The sequence below is a fragment of the Rhamphochromis longiceps genome, linkage group LG17 (assembly GCF_057381845.1).
Source record: "Rhamphochromis longiceps isolate RC_006_pf linkage group LG17, R_longiceps_female_GT1.1, whole genome shotgun sequence".
Lineage (NCBI taxonomy): Eukaryota > Metazoa > Chordata > Actinopteri > Cichliformes > Cichlidae > Rhamphochromis > Rhamphochromis longiceps.
Genome location: NC_140573.1, coordinates 38,615,513 through 38,635,142, shown reverse-complemented (window position 1 = coordinate 38,635,142; position 19,630 = coordinate 38,615,513). Strand labels below are relative to the sequence as shown.

The following is a 19,630-nucleotide window of genomic DNA, read 5'->3' as shown; positions in this document are numbered from 1 at the left end:
TAATCCTTATTTAAATATATTTATATGGGAGAAATTAGGGTTTTATGGGTGTCATGTTTTCTGAAGGCTGGTCATTTTTGACACTGAAAAGCAACTTATCATTGTTTTAAATCCATGAGGTTTCTAGGATGCGGCGGGTGCACTCACGTCTCTGGCTCTCTCAGCATCAGCTCTAAAGCTTCAATATGTGAAGGCAGTTTAATTTCCCAAGGAAGTGGAGGAGCACACTGGGGCAGGTGTGAGGGCTGGTGGGAGGAAGGCTCAGTTTCTTCTTGCTAATATGATCTATCAAAGGTGAAGGTAGTGGTATTTGAAAAGACTTGGGCCTTTGGGGGTGGACTCTGTATTGATCAGCAGGTCAGGTTTGGGAGTAATGCAATGTCTGATTGACAAAAAACATGTGTCGGCTCACTTCTTTCTCCTTGACTCTGCAGGACTTTCTCGGACAAGCCCACTGTACTCTGGGAGAGATAGTCGGATCGTTGGGCAGTCGCTTGGAAAAACCTCTTGGGTGAGTAGGAGCTCAGATAGCTGTAGCAGAAAAAGGTGTGCAGACATCTCAATGAGTATCTGATCAAAAGTCGCATGAACTGCAGGTGCACTAGCAGAGTTATATCCACAGTCTGCAAATTTTAGTCAGGCCTGATGATAGTGGCATCAGCCCAGATTCACAAAAACACCATAAAGATGTTTTTATCAGAGAGAAATGGAGAAATGACATATTTAGCTTGAAATTTTGACTCTTCAAACTAGATGAGCGAGAGCAAATCTTTGTCTCTTCACATTATATTTCCCTGGGCTAATTTGCTAATTTTTTAAATACATTGTTGATTATTGACAGCCACAGTGGCTTATTGATTACCGCTGTCACATTAACAAATAAACCTGCATTGTTTTTATTCGTCCTCGTGTTATCGTTATTGTATTTGTAAGCAGCTAATTCAGTCTTGTTGTGGTTCTTTATCACTCTTGTCCACAATGCTGCTCTAGTGGCCTCCTCTTATTTACATATTTTCTCTCTCATGAGAAAGCCCACTTGGCTTTCTCTCAATTGAGTCTCTTTAATCCAATTAGCTTGTTCATTTGAAGCCTCGATGAGCCTTTAGATCTGCAAAGAGCGTTGTTAAGGGGAGAAATAACAGGGAACATTGTCAAGAACCTGGCAACCTGTGTGTGTGTGTGTGTGTGTGCTTACTGCATATCTCCTCTTCACGTCAAAGCAAAACTGTCATCCTGTTGAGTAGGAATCGCCATGGTGATTGCAGAGGCAGGTTTCCCATGGAGAGGGAAGGAAGGAAAGCGTGCACGTCTTTGGAGTGGTCCACACATATAGTTCAGTTGTATTTCTCTTGATTATTTACATTTGCACGCACACAAAAATGTTTGCTTGGCTATATTTCTGGGTACAAGATGAGCCCCTTAAAATAATCTTACCTCAGAAGAAACTCTTAACCCTCAAACAATCTTATGAAGTGGTTTAAGAAACTAGCCGCAATAAAAGTTCTAATTTTTCTCAAATGTCCTTGTGGCATGAATGACGGACCTGACCAGGGGGCCCACCTCATCACCAGCGACGGTGACGAGCTGGGTCCGGGGGCCGACCGCGGGTCCAGCGGTGGACATGACGAGCTGGGGCTCGCAGGCGGCTTGGCAGGCGACCATACAGCCACACAGGACCACACAGCATCTTGACCTCTGGCGGAACTGAGGCAGGTCAAGACAGCGTACTGGCCTCTGGTGAGGACGCCTCTGGACTGGACGGCATGGCGACCTCCGAGTCAGGCAGAACAGTTCCTCCCCGCACGCTGTCCACCAGCTCTGGCAGAACAGTTCCTCCCGCACTCTGATCCCCGACTCTTTCTGGGCAGATCGCTTCGGGGTGCGGACCTCCGGCTTGTTATGAGCAAGTCCAGACGGCATACTGACCTCCGACTCAGCCTGGGCAGGTCCCTCCCGCGCACTGACCTCCATGAACACGTGGGGGTCAGCCAGGAACCGAATCAAGCTGCCAGATTCATTATCAGCTGCATCCCACGCTCGGACCGGTCCTGCAGCTGTTCCGCCTGGCCACCTGCTCCCTCTGCATGGCTGCGAACTCGCCCACCATTCGGGCCAGCGCCTCCACTACTGGCCCAGTTGTGGTTCCGCCATGCCGTCTCCTGGGTTTCGGCACCACTGTGGCATGAATGACAGACCCGACTACATAGTTCACACGTTTAACACTTTTTATTCCGGTTGCTGTTCTCTAACAGACGGCCGCAGCTTTTCAGCTGTGTCCCACACACAACAACAACAACCCCAACCTCAGGTCCCAGCACGTTCTATACAGGGGAGGCGTGATGAGCTGATGGAGCTCCGGTGTGTCAGCCTCCCCTGCAGCTGCGCCACGAATGGATGTGTATATTGGAAAATATTCAGCGCCTGTTCTTTTGCAAACATTTTGTTAAAACCGGTTGAGGAATAGAGATGTTACTCCTCCTTCTTTGTTTTGCTACTCGAGTACATCAAATGCAAAGTGTGCCTTGGTTATCACAAAAGCAGTTTGTGGAAGAAAAGTTAAATTATGGGGTGTGAATTGAGTTCTTTCTTTGATATTCAGGGCTGTGTAAAATGTGGAGGTTGGTTGCTTTAGGTCCTGAAGACGTTCACTCTCCGTATGTTGTGCCACGCTTCTGCAAATATATGCAGATGAGAAAAAAGCAAAACAATCAACGCTGAATGAAACAGGTTTGTTACATTCACATGTGCGACCAATATCGACCGTTTATAAGAGGTCAAGAGTGATTTGGTGCAGAATGAGGAAAACTGTCAACTTTCATTAAAAATGAAGGGGCAGGACACACAGCTGTTCTCTGGCTCTGGAGGTTGTGTCAGTATTTATATATGTGCGTGGGTGTAAGCGACAGTCAGGCATACACCTGCAGCCTGACATGACAGGCGGAGGACGTGGGGGCGGGGCTTAACAATTTTAACATATTGCATTGTTCAGTGTAACTCCAGTGGGCATTTAGGAGTGTGTGCACGTGGGTGTGTGAGAGAGACACTTAGAGTAACCAGCAACAAGAAGCAAAACGCATCATCAAGTGCAGCAATGGTGAGGCACATGGTTAACGTAGCATTCAGCTAACTTAGCACTATCCACCCGCCATATTGCAAACAGCTGAAACAGATGAACTGTGTAGGTGCAGCTTCTGCTTGTGTGCAAACAGACACATTTGGAAGTTTAGTACACGTTTACATTATCAAGAGAGGATAATATATCTCTAAAGAGAGCTCCAAACCTTAATTAATAATGAATACATTTAATCAGTGACCATAAGCGGACAACATGCCTTTTTTCCTCCTTCTTTAGAGTTTCCCTAACTCAACGTATATGTGCTAGAGTTATCATAAAATATAATTACTGTAATAATAATGATTGTAGCTTTACACTAGAACCATCAGGAGGGGTCACTTTAACAGCAGTAATGGCAAAAGCGTAATTTCTTGAATAAGTCACGTTCATTTTCATCTATTTCTTCTAATTTTAAGAGCAGACAAAACAAGTATTTAAGATTAATATTTATGGGTTTTATTATTTAGATCTTAAAGTTAAAATGCACATTTGAGTAAACTAATAAAGCGTACAAAAAAAACTTCGAACAACTATTTCCTTGCCTAAGATTTCATAACAATATGAAAAGCAAAAATGAATTTGGGGTAACGTGTGGTATTAGACGGTATAAAACGCGCTCACTGTGAAACAGATTGAACAGCTGATTGCCTACATTTTAAAGCTGACCTCACTGCTGGCTACAAAAACATAAGAAAGACATTTTAAATAATTAATGTAAAAGTAGGTCAAAGTTTATCACCTCTGCCTCTCACGAACGTCCACTCTGCTGCGCCTCAGTCAGTTTCTGATTATTGGACAACCTACCCTAACTAATGAGCCTCCCGCTACCCTCCTAACAAACCTCATTTCCTGGTTCTCAGACCTCGTGTGCCCTTCTCCTTACAATATGATACACTTTGACATGAGTGCTCTGACTTAAATTTCATTACCAGGTCACATGTAAACAAACTGATGCATACTGGGGTAAATTGTCCAAAGATATTATGCAGCACTGTCTCTCCTTGCTCCAAATTCATGCCGTAAACACTTCAAGAGATGCCCATTATTAGAAAAATGTTACCTCTAATTTCAAGGCAAGGCAAAGGCAAATTTATTTGTATAGCACAATTCAACAACAAGGTGATTCAAAGTGCTTTACAGAGACATTAGAAACAAAAACAAATAAAAAGCATGATTTAAAATTGATTAAAACAAGCAAACAAACAAACTAACTAAAAACACACATTTCACACCTGTTCGCGCGATCTGAACCCTTATCGTAAGGGGAGCTACCAGTCCTTCTGTGGACGAGCTACTTTCTATTTTAAATTCCCTGAATTTAAAATACTCTCTAGACCCAGTCTAGACCCAGCTGGGGAGCTACCCAGAGCTCTAAACCCACTTAACAAACAAACAAACAAACAAACAAACAAACAAACAAACAAAACAGTATATAAAATCAAAACAGATAAAATCAGAACAGTAGATAAAATCAGTAGTTAAATGTAAGTTTTGAAATTTAAGCTTAAAAGTGTGGATTTGGTGCTTTATTCAAATGCAGCTGAGAACAGGTGAGTCTTCAACCTGTTTCAGCTGATCTGAGGCTTTCTGGGAGTTTGTTCCAGATATAAGGAGCATAAAAGCTGAATGCAGCTTCTCCGTGTCTGGTTCTGACTCTGGGAACTGATAAAAAACCAGATCCAGATGACCTGAGGGATCTGGAAGGTTCATACTGGGTCAGGAGGTCACTGATGTATTTTGGTCCTAAACCATTCAGAGCTTTATAGGCCAGCATCAGAACTTTAAAGTCTATCCTCTGACGGACAGGCAGCCAGTGTAAGGACCTCAGAGCTGGACTGATGTGGTCCACTTTTTTGGTCTTAGTGAGGACTCGAGCAGCAGAGTTCTGAATGAGCTGTAGTTGTCTGACTGATTTTTTAGGTAGACCTGTAAAGATGCTGTTACAGTAATCAAGCCTACTAAAGATGAATGCATGGACTAGTTTTTCCAGGTCCTGTTGAGACATCAGATCTTTTATCCTTGAAATATTCTTGAGGTGATAGTAAGATGATTTTGTTATTGTCTTAATGTGTTTTTCTAAGTTTAGGTCTGCATCCATCACTACACCCAAATTTCTCGCCTGGTTTGTGGTTTTTAGATGTATAGATTGAAGTTCTCTGGTGACCTGTAATCGTTTTTCTTTGGCGCCAAAGACTATTACTTCAGTTTTGTTTTTGTTTAGTTGGAGAAAATTGTGGCACAACCAGTCATTGATTTCCTCAATGCATTTACCAAGAGCCTGTACAGGGCCTCGGTCTCCTGGTGACATTGTGATATATATTTGTGTGTCATCTGCATAGCTGTGGTAGTTTATTTTGTTGTTCTTTATAATATAATTTCAATAAAACAAAAGCAATTTAATGGAAAAGCTTGACATTTCCAAAAAGATTCTAATTTGCTTTCTTGCCAGGGGCCTCTGGAGAATATTTACACAAGTCTCGCATTTGCATTACAGCAAATCTGAAGCTACAGCCACTAGACGGTACATGCTGTCGTACCAGTGAAATGTGATAGAAGTATTTTTATGGAAGCAGTTTATGCTTTTTTGAAGAACATTTTAATCTATGAGTATTAAATGCTGCTAGTATTTCTTTCTTTCTTTATGTATTTTACTTTAGCACTTGCAGAATTTATCCGGTGTAGCAGAACTTCTTGGCACACTGTGCTCGATAGACAGCAAAGATTGTTGTGGCATCCAGAAGGAATGCGGGTCTCCCTTCACCATGTGTGACTCTGCAGTTAACACTTTGTCCTTCTGCTTCCTGGGAACCATCATCATCCAGGACCTTGAGTCGTCAGTAGTCTCAGCAAAAGCCCAGCAGAGACTGAAGAAGTTCAACCTGCCAAAGTCAATAATGGTGCACTTTTACACCCCCGTAATTGAGTCTATGCTCACATCCTGTGCCACCATGTGGTACCCTGCTTTAACTGCGAAGCAAAGGGCAGACTGCAGACCATCATCCTCTCTGCTGAGAGCTGCTGCCTGTTCTCTGTACAGGACCTGCACACCTCCAAGACACGGAGCAGGAAACATTATGGCTGATCTCTCCCACCTCGGACATCGTGTTTTTGAGATATATCCTGCCGCCCATCTTAGCCAAAACCTCTCACCACAAAAACACTTTGTTTTCAGCTGCAGCTCTGGCCTTATTAATGATGCCCGAGGCCTCTGCTGGCACAGACTCTATCCGACCTATGGCCAGTCTGTGAACACTCATCTAAGATTGTTACATTAATACAATGTCTGTATTCTTAATTGTTGCACTTACACATTAATGCTCTATTCGTGCCAAGGACATTTCCAGTCGGCGTCTCGCACTTTATTTTTAAAACTCTACATCTCTTTTGTATTTTCTAATGTTTTTTTTATTGTTATTGCATTTTGACTTTTTGTTTTTAATTCACTTTAGTTTCACAGCTTCCACAGTGGATTTTCTTATTTCACTTTAGTTTTTATTGTTTGAACATGTTTTTTGTTTATTTTTTTATCACTTTCACTGTTTCATTTTGTGTCTTTTTCATTATTATTGTATGAAGGACATATGATATAAAAACCCAGTAGGTGTCATGTGACGTTATGTGGTAGGCAGGTTTAGGACCCAAAGGATGGAGGGCAGGGGATTCATGAGTACACCACACAATGAGCATTTATTGCTTGTTGGTCTCAAATAGCAAATTCCAAAGTGGTTTTTTATTTGTTTTCCTCAAAGTAATTCCAAAGTAATCCAGTAGGAAACAGAATTAGGGAAACACTGAGGCACACACAGTACCATAGAATGAGGCACGACGCAACAACGAAGACAACTGAGGACTTAAACACCCACATTAAATAAGGACAGGTGAAGACACCTGGGGGACAGAATCCAACTAACAAACCAAGGATAGCAAAACTCAACAAACACACATGGGACAAGAGACTATCAAAATAAGAAAAGAAACAAACACACACACACACAAACAAGACAGAGACCCAGACAGCCATAGGGACAGACTGGAGAAACAGACAGGGACCACTGAAGGGAACAATAAACATAGCTGGAATGGGAAACGACGGGAAATGACTAAACTAGTGACAGATCCACATATATGATCTTAACAAGGAAACAGAAATGGAGGCTTGAAATGTAAACACTGAGATGGGACACATACAGATGCAGAGGATGACGACTGAATATCACATAACCGAGAAGAACCAGAAAATAAAAAGATTACTAAGGTACAACATGAAGTAACAAAACCTGGAATCACAAGCAGACCATTACTTAGAGAATACGGGGGAAACATGATCATTATAACGAGGAATGAAACAAAACCCAATAAACCAGAATCGAACTCAGAGCAGAGAAACTAAAACCAGAATCACTAGATGACCACAAAACTGACACAAAGGGACTAGAGACCAGTGTTGGTCAAGTTACTTGAAAATTAGTTACCAGTTACGCAGTAAAGCAATAGACCTGTTATCCCAATTCTATTTGTTGCCACTATGCATCATATAAAAGTGAATCAAATGAACTAAATGAGAAACAAAACTTTGGAATATCAGTTTATAGAAAAACCAGGAAATACATAAAGTAACGAAAAAACTCAAAACACTGGGACTTTATAAACCCAGGGGACCTAACAATATCTGCATTTCTCTAAATGTCAAACTCTTTCATAATATGGCAAAGATATTATAGATCATGTCAGGCTTATTTGGACTTAGAAGTTTCATTCGATTTACTTAAAATTTAATTTTCTTTATATTAAACAGGAGTTACATGTTGAAGCCAGTAAATCCCTCAATAGCTTTTTCTGACCTTTAACTCCATAAATTAATGAGTCTGTTAGTCTTATTGTTGGATAAAATTAGCCTGAGACCACCCCTGATTTCATAAATATCAGAATCAGAATCAGAATGGGTTTATTGCCAGATGTTGAGGTTTACAACATTAGGAATTTGCTGCGGTGCTTCAGTGCAAACAATAAGAATTAAAGTGCTATGTAGAAAGAAAGATATGTGCATGAGATATACATGAGATATATACATGAGAATAAGAATTAAGAGTGCTACGTAGAAAGATATATACATGAGTGCAGGTGGTGATCAGTGCCAGACATGAAATGATGCAGTGACACAGCGTAGGGTCATGTGTGAGTGGCGGCGACAGTCATGTGGTTATTGTTCATGTGTCCAACAGCAGAGGGGAAGAAACTGTTCTTGTGGCGAGAGGTTCTGGTGCGAATGGACCGGAGCCTCCTGCCTGAGGGGAGCAGGTCAAACAGACTGTGTCCAGGGTGAGAAGGGTCAGCTGAGATCCGGGCTGCACGCCGCAGTGTCCTGGAGGTGTACAGGTCCTGCAGAGATGGGAGTCTGCAGCCAATCACCTTCTCAGCAGCAGCATCATGACTTTATTACTAATACCATTTTCATTTGAAGCACTGATCCTGTTGCTTCCTGAATATTTTTGAATAATCAACAAGGCAGTTTTCTCACTTTGTACTTTTTTTTCTTCCCCTTTGCTCTTTTCTTTCCAGAACTCTCTATTTCTGTCTTGCTCACACACTTGCTCATGCTCTTTTTGACACTTTTGTTCCCTCAAACAAGATCTCGGTGTTCATTGTAAGTGGGAAGAGGGTCATAGAGAAGCCCCGTGGAACTATAGAAGAGCCAAGTAGTCTACAATTTTAAATACAAGTGAACCAAGACACACACACACTCAGAGGCTGATAGCTGTGAATACAAGCCTGATTGTAAGCATTTGTAAGAAAGGACAAAAGAAAGTGTATCTGCCTTTGGTGTCACATGGATTTGATGTCAGTGTGCCTTTTGTTAAGCAGAATTATAGTTATGAGCTTTCTTTTCAATGACAGTGCGTGCGCGACTGTGTTTCTTTGCGTGTCGGGGCATGACCAAGAATAGGCAGATCCTGATGTTTTTATAATGACAACTGATGTCTCATTCAGATAGTCCACCTTCGCCGGGAATATAATGAAAAGCACAGCACAGAAGTGGCCCAGTCTTAATTAGCTGTCTCTTGCCAGACACTGATTGCATATCCGTGTGTCTTGATTAGAGGATTCACAGCGTTTCCTCACACACAGACGCACTCACACGCATGCAGGAAGATGCAGAAGAAGAGATGCTCCTGGCGTGCCTTTCAGCTTAGGTGTTTTTGATAAACTAAAAAAGAGGAACGTGGTTTGGAGCACGATGATGAGCTCAGAGATGTGTATTCATTTAAACACAGACTGTTTTGTGTTGCTTTACTTGATTTCAGGAAACACGAGCATCAGTATACGCTGTCGTTTCACCCATATTGTGCTAATTTGTCATTTTCGTACATATCGTCCCGGAGGAGTTTGAGCTTCCAACTCTATATCACATCTGTCACACACGTGTGTCTGTGCATGTATGCGTTTGTATGTAAGGCACAACTGTGGGATACGTTATTCATCTATTGTAACTATGCAATCCTTTCGATTGCCACCTGCGCATTATTTTATTTCTGTCAGAATAATGATTGCAGCTTTCTGAAAAATAGTGGAGCGAGAGCAGGCATTTAGGAAAATAACGAGCATGGGAATCCAATTCGATGTCCCGCCGGAGGGGACCTAGCTCGGAAGAGTTGTCATAGCGACACCGATCAATACACATGAGTGTCTCATGTGTATTGTTGCTGTGAGACGACACGGTGGAGAGTAAGAGGATACCAACAAGTAAAATGGGCTGTATGGACAGTGATCGAGAGTTTTACAACTTTGTGTTGTGTTTTCCTTTTTCTGTTACACCATCGTTCCACCTCGCGTGTGCTCAGTTACGCTGAATCCCAAAACCAATAACATGAAACTTGTAGGCGATGAAGTGTTTGTATGTTGTTCCTCGTCTGGAAAATTTATGAAACTTTCACCGCTATGTAAGAATCACCTTGTGTTTGTTCAACCGCTGTTAAGGCATCTTTACATTCAGAAGCTACAGGTGTGGGGAAAAAATTCAACCACCTGTTTAGTGATTAGCCTGCCGATCATATACTTTTAGGGGGGCAATCACTTTTTCACACAGGCCTTTGTAGGTTTGCATTTTCCCCCCTTGATAATAAATGCCCTGATGATGTAGAAACTGCATTTGTGGTTTGCTTGTCTAATATTTGTTTGATGATCTGAAACATTTAAGTGTTACAAACACGCGGGAAAAAAAGGAAATCAGGAAGCGGGCAAACACTTTTTCACACCACTAGTGGTCACCAGTGATCACTTACGTACATTAAATCAAATAATCATGTAAATAACTGCTCAGGCCGAGTGTTTTATTACTTTTGGCAGCCCTGTAGTTGAGCAAAACGTATTTACAACAACGTATGCATAAACCTAACGTACACGTAATGTCGCGACTGGTTTTAAAATCTGCGACTACACATAATATATGTACATATATGATTTGCAAGGATTTGAGCGCTATATGTATATATGTTGATAATCAGGGACACTTGCATTTTATATAGTAGTTACATTACTATAATCATTGTAGTAAGATGTACTCGTGTACAGTTATTGTGTAGTGCTAGTTTAACACTTTATAGATACAGGCATGTTTTAAAGTTAAATCTGTAGCTATGCTGTGAGTATTTGTATATCAAATCCTGCTTTTCCTCTTTGCAAAGTACTAATGTGTCATTATGAAATAGCCTAAAATAATGGGACTTGTGTACTGAAGCTGAATCATTATTTAAAGCCAGCAAATGATTTAACAGAGGTGCTGATGAAGGTTGATGATGCTCTATTTTGTAGTTGACTGGAACCCACACAGCTCAACATTTTTAATTAGCTCAGCTCTTCTTTTATGTCCAATTTGCCAACAACCCCCTGCTCTGCTTTTATTGTTTCATGCTGCCACTGTTGAACCGTAGCACAAAGAGCAGGAAGTCTATGTAAATGAAGTAATTACTTTGGATATCTGGAACTTGAGAGCTGTTAGATGTTATTCTGAAACCACTGAAAATTAGATTAAGGGGTGCAAAGTCAAGTGGAAATATGGAAATGCAGTTTTGTTGGCTGTGTTGTTCGTTAGGTGCGAGTAAGCTGTAAGTCATTGAAAACCTTCTCAGGTGTGTGAGTGGGAACACTGTGGGTCTTTCCGTGGCTTCTGATTTGCTGAAATCAGAGTGTCTCAAGTCCTCTTTGGGTATCATTGGTGCTATTTGTTCACGTGTACTTGAGCAGACATCCATAATTGCAGTCAGCCATTCAGATATCAGGCATTTACAAGAGGATGTGAACAATCCAAAGACACTACTTTGTACATGTTCCGCATCATCGCTCATGCGGAAACAAAACAGTAAAGCGTGTGAATCATACTTAAAATTCGCGAGCTGAAGGCTTTACTGGGATTTTAAGCAGGCTGTTGTTTTAAATCAGTATTGCTTTATTGATTTTTTTCCCCTGTTGCTCTAATCCTTCCTGATCACTCCATCTCTATGCTAATGTCATCTGTAAAGATGTGTTTTTCCCCAGCTTTTCCTTATTGGAATTCTTGTGTTTGGACTACATACAAGCCTATTTAGATTGTGTTTAGTGTTTCATCATACAGCTGCTAGGCTACAATTTAGCATTTTTAAACTCCCCCTAAGAATCACTGCCGGTGTCCAAGCAGCCAAAGAGACTGTAGTGGCAAACATTATTAAATTTGTTGCATTTGGATGAATCAGGGCTTTATTTTTATCATTCTGTCTGCCTTATCCTCGTTGTTACAGTCCTCTCAGTCTTGTGTAGACCCACCTCTGTGTGCTGTCTGGATAAAAAGAAGAAAACCTACATATTAATTTTACATTTCTTTTTCTTTTTTACGCTTTATAGTCTCTGAAACAACCATATGGCGTTCCATAGGCTCTGAGGTTGCAGGATCTGATAAACCCATTTGTAAAACGTATTACTCTCGGCCCGTTATGCACGAGACCAGAGTGAAATAGAGAAGGACTATTTGAATTACATTCACACAGAAGTCCTAGACCCCAGTTCTGAGCTGACTTAATGACTGTGAGAGTCTTTCCCAGCGAGGTGAGTGTCTCGTAGCGGAGCTCATCACATTCCTCTTTGTCAGAAATGTAGGTTCTTTCAAAATCTGTGTCAAATTATGTCATCCTGCGCTTTCTCACATGCACACAGAACGTGCTTTTACTACATCAGCGAGGGAGAACAGAAGATTTCTCTGCTGCAATCCTCATGATTAAGAATTTATCCATAATATTATTATTCGTTTTTCCGTGAAGCCCTCAAACCTCAAAGAGTTTTAGCATCTTACAGACCATAATTTTCCTCTCATCTCGCTCATTTCCAGGTGCAGCAAAGCTTTCAAATGCTGATAATCTAACACTACATTTCCAGGGTCGTCAAACAGCTAACACTCAAAGTTATCGACAAGCTGCCTGACATAATAAGCAGTCCAGAGCAAGTAACCGCAAATCCATGAGGATCTGGGTGGGTGTCCACAGAGCTCGAGGAGAGTAAATGATTGACTTGCATTTGCCAGGATCAGAAAGAAAACTCTACATAAATGGGAGTTGTGCTCTGTTTGCTAATGCATCGGTTACGTTGGCTTGATTAGGTGGTAATATGTTGTTTATGTTGCATGTGTCGCCTTTTTTCAGCCCACATTTTGTTGTATATTTAAATAAATGTAGGTGTAGTTCAACTTTTTCAGTGCCAAAATCGAGAACACTGAAAGTTTTTGGTCGTGCTCGTGTGTGTGTGTGTGTGTGTGCAGTGGGACTGTTTAAAGAGCATATTTGTTTAGGAGGAGGAGGTACAGTAAATGGTGACTTTACCTTGAAAACCTTATGCAGAGAAAGCGCTTACACGTTAAACACCCACACCGACGTGCATCACCTATTCTCACCTTCCAGTCTTTGCTACAGCTTCTGTGCCCTTCCCAGGAGCAGAAGCTGATTCATGTGTGGACTCGCACACAAACAGCACAGAAACACAAACACCTTTTTGCTAACAGTATATCTTGGAAATGAGGTAATAAAACATGCGAGTGATGTTTTTCCTCCCAGCTCTGCTTGTAAATCTAAAATTCCTGATTTTCTGGAATACATCATAGGAATATCAGCGAATTTGAGAGGTGACAATCACGGATATTAAACAGCTTTGTCTGCTTAATCAAATTTATTAACTTGCTTCTATGATTTGCTACTTTGTTGTGCTTTAGGGCCTTTATGTGTCCGAATGATCCCATGTTGTCAGTGGAATTTGCCCCTTGTATAGTGAACCAGTGCAAACTGGTCCTGGGTGATTGCAACTGCAAAGACTACAATGATGACACGTTACCCTGTCATATCATTGTCAGTTGGCATCTGAGTAGAATAGTAAAATATCAAAATATTCAGTAGAATATCTTCCTGAGATCTCCCAGGTGAGGGTCTTCAAGCATGTCTTGCTGGGAGGCTGCAAAGCAGACCCAGGGCACGCTAAGGGTTCGACTACTTACATCATGACCCAGATAGGTAGGTAGGTAGGTAGGTAGGTAGGTAGATAGATAGATGGAAATATTGGTAACAATATAAAAATATAAGGCGTGTTTCATGGAAACTTGTAGCAACAATACGTAGTGTGTAATCAACTGCGATGAGAGAAAAACATCTCAACACTGGCTGGGTTCATTTTCAGAAAAGAAGCTTTCCGTCTGTCTCCTGTGGTTGACAGTGAGCAAGCAAACAAACCTGACACATTTTCACCCACAGAAATACGACTGACCGTGTGTCTGTGCAGGACGGGAGTGGTTTCAGACACATGGAAGTCCCCTTCCTGCTGTGAGAAGGTCACAGTCCCGCCTGAACCCTTATGCGGGATGTCTAGAAACCAGTGCCACTGTTATCAAACAAGCTAAATGTGTTCACTGACTGCTCTTCGACTGTATAGACTGCTCTGATGGTAATGGACTGGTTCTTATATAGCGCTTTTCTACTCTTCTGAGCACTCAAAGCCCATTCACACAAGCACATTGTTCTAAGTGCTGTAACATTCACACACATTCATACTCCGATGGATGCATCGGAGAGCAATTTGGGGTTAATAGACTAGGGGAAGCCAGGAATTGAACCACCAACCTTCCGATCAGTAGATGACCTGCTCTACTGCCTGAGCTGATGGCAGCTCGAGTAAGGAAACGTGAGCCGTCTTCCTGTGTTTTTCAACTTGTCATTTAACCCTGAAGTGTAGGCGGAAGAATACATGTGGACAAAATACTGTGGTGATGACAAATACGCTGTTGGTGACTGTAATCTCATGTTTTGCTGTATTGTATCATAAACAGAGGCATTCCAGGGAAGAAATGCGGGACCATTATTGTGAAAGCTGAGGAGCTGAACAACTGCAGGGTGAGAAAGTGACTTCTACCTCTGTTTGCTAAATGCTGCATGTGTCCGTTTTCTCTGCATGTTTCACTTTGTACAAGTGCTTAAGGCACTATGGAAAATTAAAGTTACCAATCCAACTTTTTCCTTTTTCCACATAATACTAATGCTTGACTTTTGCCATCTGCCGAGATTGAATAATTTATACTGGCACAGTCTGATATCCCCGTGTCGGTGTTGTTCCTGAGTCATCATAATTAATGTTGGTCCAGGTTCGACCAGGTGACCAGTCACCTTGCTGTGATCTCATGGTTTAGCACCATGGACACACAAAAACCAAACCCCTGTAACATTAACCCCTCCCCTCCTTTTTTATTCCACATCAGCAGGTTTTTTCCATGCTGCAAAACTATGACATCACAACAATGTGAAAGGAAGCATTCCTTCAAAGGTGTGACCCTGTGCGCTTTGTTTCCTTCATAGTATGCTAGCTCTGCTGCTAGCAGAATAAGCTAAATGGATTATGACGGTTATTCGATTCAGCCTTATGAGTCACGATTGGATGGATTTCAGGTCCAAAATTTGTAATGATGCTTCCCCAGTTACAGCAGCTATTTGAATGTCGGTCTTAATTTTGCATGAAAAATGGCGTACCTCTTTTTAGTGTTGGCAAGAAGCTGAACTGGCTCGAGCTCCCTTTGAATATCTGTTTCATGCAGTTCCCGAGCCCACAAAATAGAGAACCGAGGTTAGCAGATTCAATAAAACACAACTGTAGACGATAAGTAATACAGTTTTTGGATCAGTCTATCATCATGTAAGATCTTTTTATTTTTCTTTACAGTTACTTTGTGCTATCATAGTCATATTGAGAGGAAACCCATATTATAAACGATGCTGCAATCAGAATATTCAGCCTTCCACCCTGACTTAATATATTCCTTTCACTCTCTCCTCATTAGGAATCAGTGATGATGCAGTTCTGTGGAAACAAGTTGGACAAAAAGGATTTCTTTGGCAAATCCGACCCCTTCCTGGTCTTCTACAGGAGCAACGAGGACGGCACGTGAGTTCCCGTCTCTTCATTGCTTCACGCCCCCTTTGCTCCCTCTCCCCTTCCGGGTCTGGTTTAATCCTTCCCTGCATCCAAAGGAAATTGCTTTCATTGATTTGTCTCAGATCAAAAGCCATCCTGCCTGTTTAAGCATTTATGTGAGTGACATGTGGAGACGCTAACATGAGCAACGTGCGCACAGATGTATGTGAGTGTATCTGGAAGCAATAGGATAAGGATTTTGTGTGTGTGTGTGTGTGTGTGTGTGTGTGTGCGTGCACATCCGTTTTGTTTGTGTTTTCAATCCAGAGCGCCCCATGAACACTCCTCTCCATCCTGCAGTGTGTTACAAGTCAGATAAAGCCTTCTGCTCTGAGGGTGGGAGATACCAAGTCCACTTTCTAGCTGAGGGACTAATGAAATTAGCTTTTTTTCCCTCTATGTCTGTGTGTTTGAGTATCAGGAAAGTACTGCAGCGTGCACACTCTTCCACTCAAAGTGGCAGGAAGTTAGCTGGATGTCTCTTTAATTGAATACTCTTGTTTTTATTCCTGCTTATGTTTATTTCCTAAATCCATCTTTTCCTTTCTCCTGCTGCTGTTTCTGTGCTCTGCCTTGCCCTGGTGGAGCTAGAGATGCTCGAAAGCACAATAAGAATGAATAAAATGATGTTATATTGTATTGTTTTTTGTTTTATTTTGGGGTTTCTGAGCAACAAACTTGGAAACTCCAACAGTCATCCCTGTGCTACATTTCACTAACATGTACGAAATACATGTGACGTCCAGTTAGTGCAAAATCTTGGAGATAGAGATGCCCCGTCTGACAAGGTAAATTGGGACAGTCAGTTACAATGGGGCTGATCTATACATCTCAGTTCTGTGCTCGCCACACTTTTGCAGCAGCGCCCCAGCTGCTAGAGGAAGAGCTACCGTAGCGTGGAGGAAGCCAAGAACAGTGTGGAGGGACTCGGTGGCTGCAACGCCAGCAGCTTTTCTTAGTGTTTCTGCAAACTAACTGCAAACCTCCTCCTTCTCCGTTTTTCTGCCTCTCGGTTGCTCTCAACATAACAGGTCATCCACTCGATTAATGTTATCCTCACTTCACCTGCGTCTTGTCAGCTCCACTTCACATGTGAGATGTGTGCAGGTGAGCTCAAAGTGAGCCCGAGAGCAAAAAAAGGAAAAAGTAGCATGACCGTAAATGACAGCACTATCTGGTAACCTGTAATGACTCTCCCGCTGAGCTGAAATGACACCAGTGTAAATAAATTAGCAGAATAATGGAAATCAGTCTTGTTTTTATCCATTTTCTTTATCTTGGTACTTCCGTCATATATGTAGTAAGGAATAGAACTTATTGGTCTAGCAGTGATAGCAGCAGTAAACCAAAGCCAAGAAATACTACTCGGACAAACACCATTAAGCTGTTTTGGCTTTACAGTGTTGCACTTTCCTCACTGCCTCTCCTCCTTGTTGTCTCTGCAGGTTTACCATCTGCCATAAGACAGAGGTGGTGAAGAATACACTGAACCCTGTTTGGCAGGCTTTTAAAATCCCTGTTCGAGCTCTTTGCAACGGTGATTATGACAGGTATGTCTCTTTTTTTAGACAGCAGCTATTATGGCAGGTTAAGTACAATGCAGCGACCAAGACGGCCATCTGAATCATCCAGGGGAGTTCTTTTCAGTACGAAAGGCACTCAAAAATGCCATTTTCAGTAATACATGCACCTCTGATGATTTCAGTGTCTGATGGCCTCTTCAGGCTGCGTAGCGCTAAAACATTACATGGGTGTCTGTGCCTTACTTTCTCTCCCATCTGCTTATTTTAGAACAATATTATCTATAGGGGGTTAATTAGCGTCAATTATTGTGTCACTTTTTTATTAGGGTTCATTTTAAATCACAGAAGCTGCCCATCATAGAGCGTTTTCATTATGATTAATTTGTGAGGTCTCTTACTGTAAGCCATGTTTTGGAAATAATCCTGAAATTGATGTAAATAAATGTGACAGTGAAAATATATTTACTGTATTTTGCAAGGAAATTAGCATTTGTTAAATTGAGTACAGTGCGAATGAATAATGCATGATACTGTTTGCAGCTGCCAAGCTTAAATATTACATTTGTCAGTTTCAGCAGGAGGGAAAAGTTGATGAGTGTAGATGCATGATTTAGTTTTCCTCTGGAAAAGTGTTTGGCTGTCATGTTTTATAGTAAGATTACTTCATCAAAGTCGGTGCATGTTTATACATTTGAAAGCAGCGTAGCGGTTTGACTTCTAAATGAAGCCTGTGACTGATGTGTCATCCAAACAATGCTTTTAGAAATATGCTTCATAGTCGCTTTGGAAGAAAGAACATATTATTTTCTGGTGGTCGGGTTTATATTTAGTTTAGTGGGGTCAATGCACAAGAAACAGACTGCTAGAAATGGTTTTGTCATACCAGGATTAAGTGAAGCAAAGATCCAGAGAGCAGCATTTCTTCATTGTCTGCCCCCAGCATTTAGTTTGTACAATTCAGTCCCCACACACACTCACACACACTATATGTTACAAAATATCTGATCTTATTGTTTTTTCCATTGATTTAGAAACTGATGTTTGTTTTCTCTTTAGATTTCTTTGCAAAAAAACTGGCGATGAAACAGTTTAACTAGTTAAGCACCTCAGTACCGGGGGCAAAAGGGACGAGATCGCAATTAATCAGTTATAACACAAGGTCAGAAATATAAGTCTCGACGTGTGTAGCATCCACAGAAACATCTGAATCTCATATAAACCATTTCTACAACCACCAGAAAAAGCAAAGACACCAAACAGTTACGTGATTTGTTGGAGTTAAATGTGCATCAAAGCATATTTTCAAAGGTGTTATATGCTAGAAAATACTTTTAAAAATTAGGCGATGGAAATTAAAATTGTTCTATGTTTGAGTCACAGTACCTTTGACATAGTAACATCTGCAGTAATATTTACACCTCTGATAAAATTCCACAGGTATTAGCTTTATTTTGATACCAACATTGTATACACGGAGTTCGTACTTGCAGAGAAATACTCCATTTAATTTGGGCATTTCATTTTCGAGCAGAAAGCTCAGAAAACCCTGGGGGCCTAACCGGTTAAAGATGAGCTTATTTGAACAAATGGCAAGAATACTTATTCGACCGGAGGCAAAAATGTATGAGTCCACTCCTTAAGATATCTACATATTTTGGTTAGCTGTTTGTTAAAATTTCAGGCAAGCAATGACATTGCTCATGTTGATGTAATCTGTTTGAATCAAAGCAACTCTGCAGGGAAGGGACAGCTTTAAGCATCTAATGTAATGTCTTGTTCCTGTCACACAGGCCTAGAGAACTGCTTGCAAGTATCTGGCAACCAGTGGTCACTAGAGGAAAATGTGTATTTCCTGATCAGTCGGTGAATAATTGCTGGCAGCCGCTAAATCCACAGGATGCAGGCTTAGAGAAATGTCAGTGATCTGCTGATAAACACTGATTTTAGGGAAAAGTGTGCATTGCTGGAGGTTGCTGTCAGCGGCTAGTGTGAAATTGGTCACAAAGTGGTTTACAGTGATGCACCGAAAACTTTCAGGGGATTACTTTGATTGCATTTGGAGTCACCAGGTGAATCATCAGTGCAATGAAAGCTTTAAAACTGTAGTAGTAAAGCAAAGCTTTTGCTTTGAAGGTAAAATGTCTCATTTTCTGCTTTGCTTCAGATTTTGTAACTATCACTTTGCTGACGGTGTCTTCTATATAAAGCTTGGGTGACTGTGGCAATTTGTAAGCAACTAAAGCAACAACTGGGATCATCACAGCAATCACCCTGTTGGTGACAGCCAGCAACTACTCACCCACCAGTTGGAGATACATTTTTCTCTAGAGGACTAGTGGGTCTCAAGGCCTCTGAATCTTTAAACAAGCTGTTTTAAGTCCTCTTCTTAAAAGGCTACCCAGCATTTCATTCAGCTTTCTTTTAAGAAATTGTGAACTTTGCCAAAGATGAGCATGTTAGGGAAATCTTTCTCACCAAACTCATGCACAGCCAAGAGGAGAAAAACTGAAACTGAGCATTTGCA

The 19,630-nt window shown here is 41.3% G+C and overlaps 1 protein-coding gene across 1 annotated transcript in view; it reads left to right on the top strand.

Annotated features, from left to right (window-relative positions):
* Nucleotides 1-19,630, top strand: part of LOC146650156 (copine-8) — a 108,031-nt gene that overhangs the window by 49,256 nt on the left and 39,145 nt on the right. The window contains exons 6-9 of the mRNA XM_085386421.1: nt 435-511; nt 14,448-14,511; nt 15,450-15,553; nt 17,029-17,133. Coding sequence (XP_085242547.1) covers nt 435-511; nt 14,448-14,511; nt 15,450-15,553; nt 17,029-17,133 — 350 coding nt within the window. The remainder of the gene's footprint in view (nt 1-434; nt 512-14,447; nt 14,512-15,449; nt 15,554-17,028; nt 17,134-19,630) is intronic.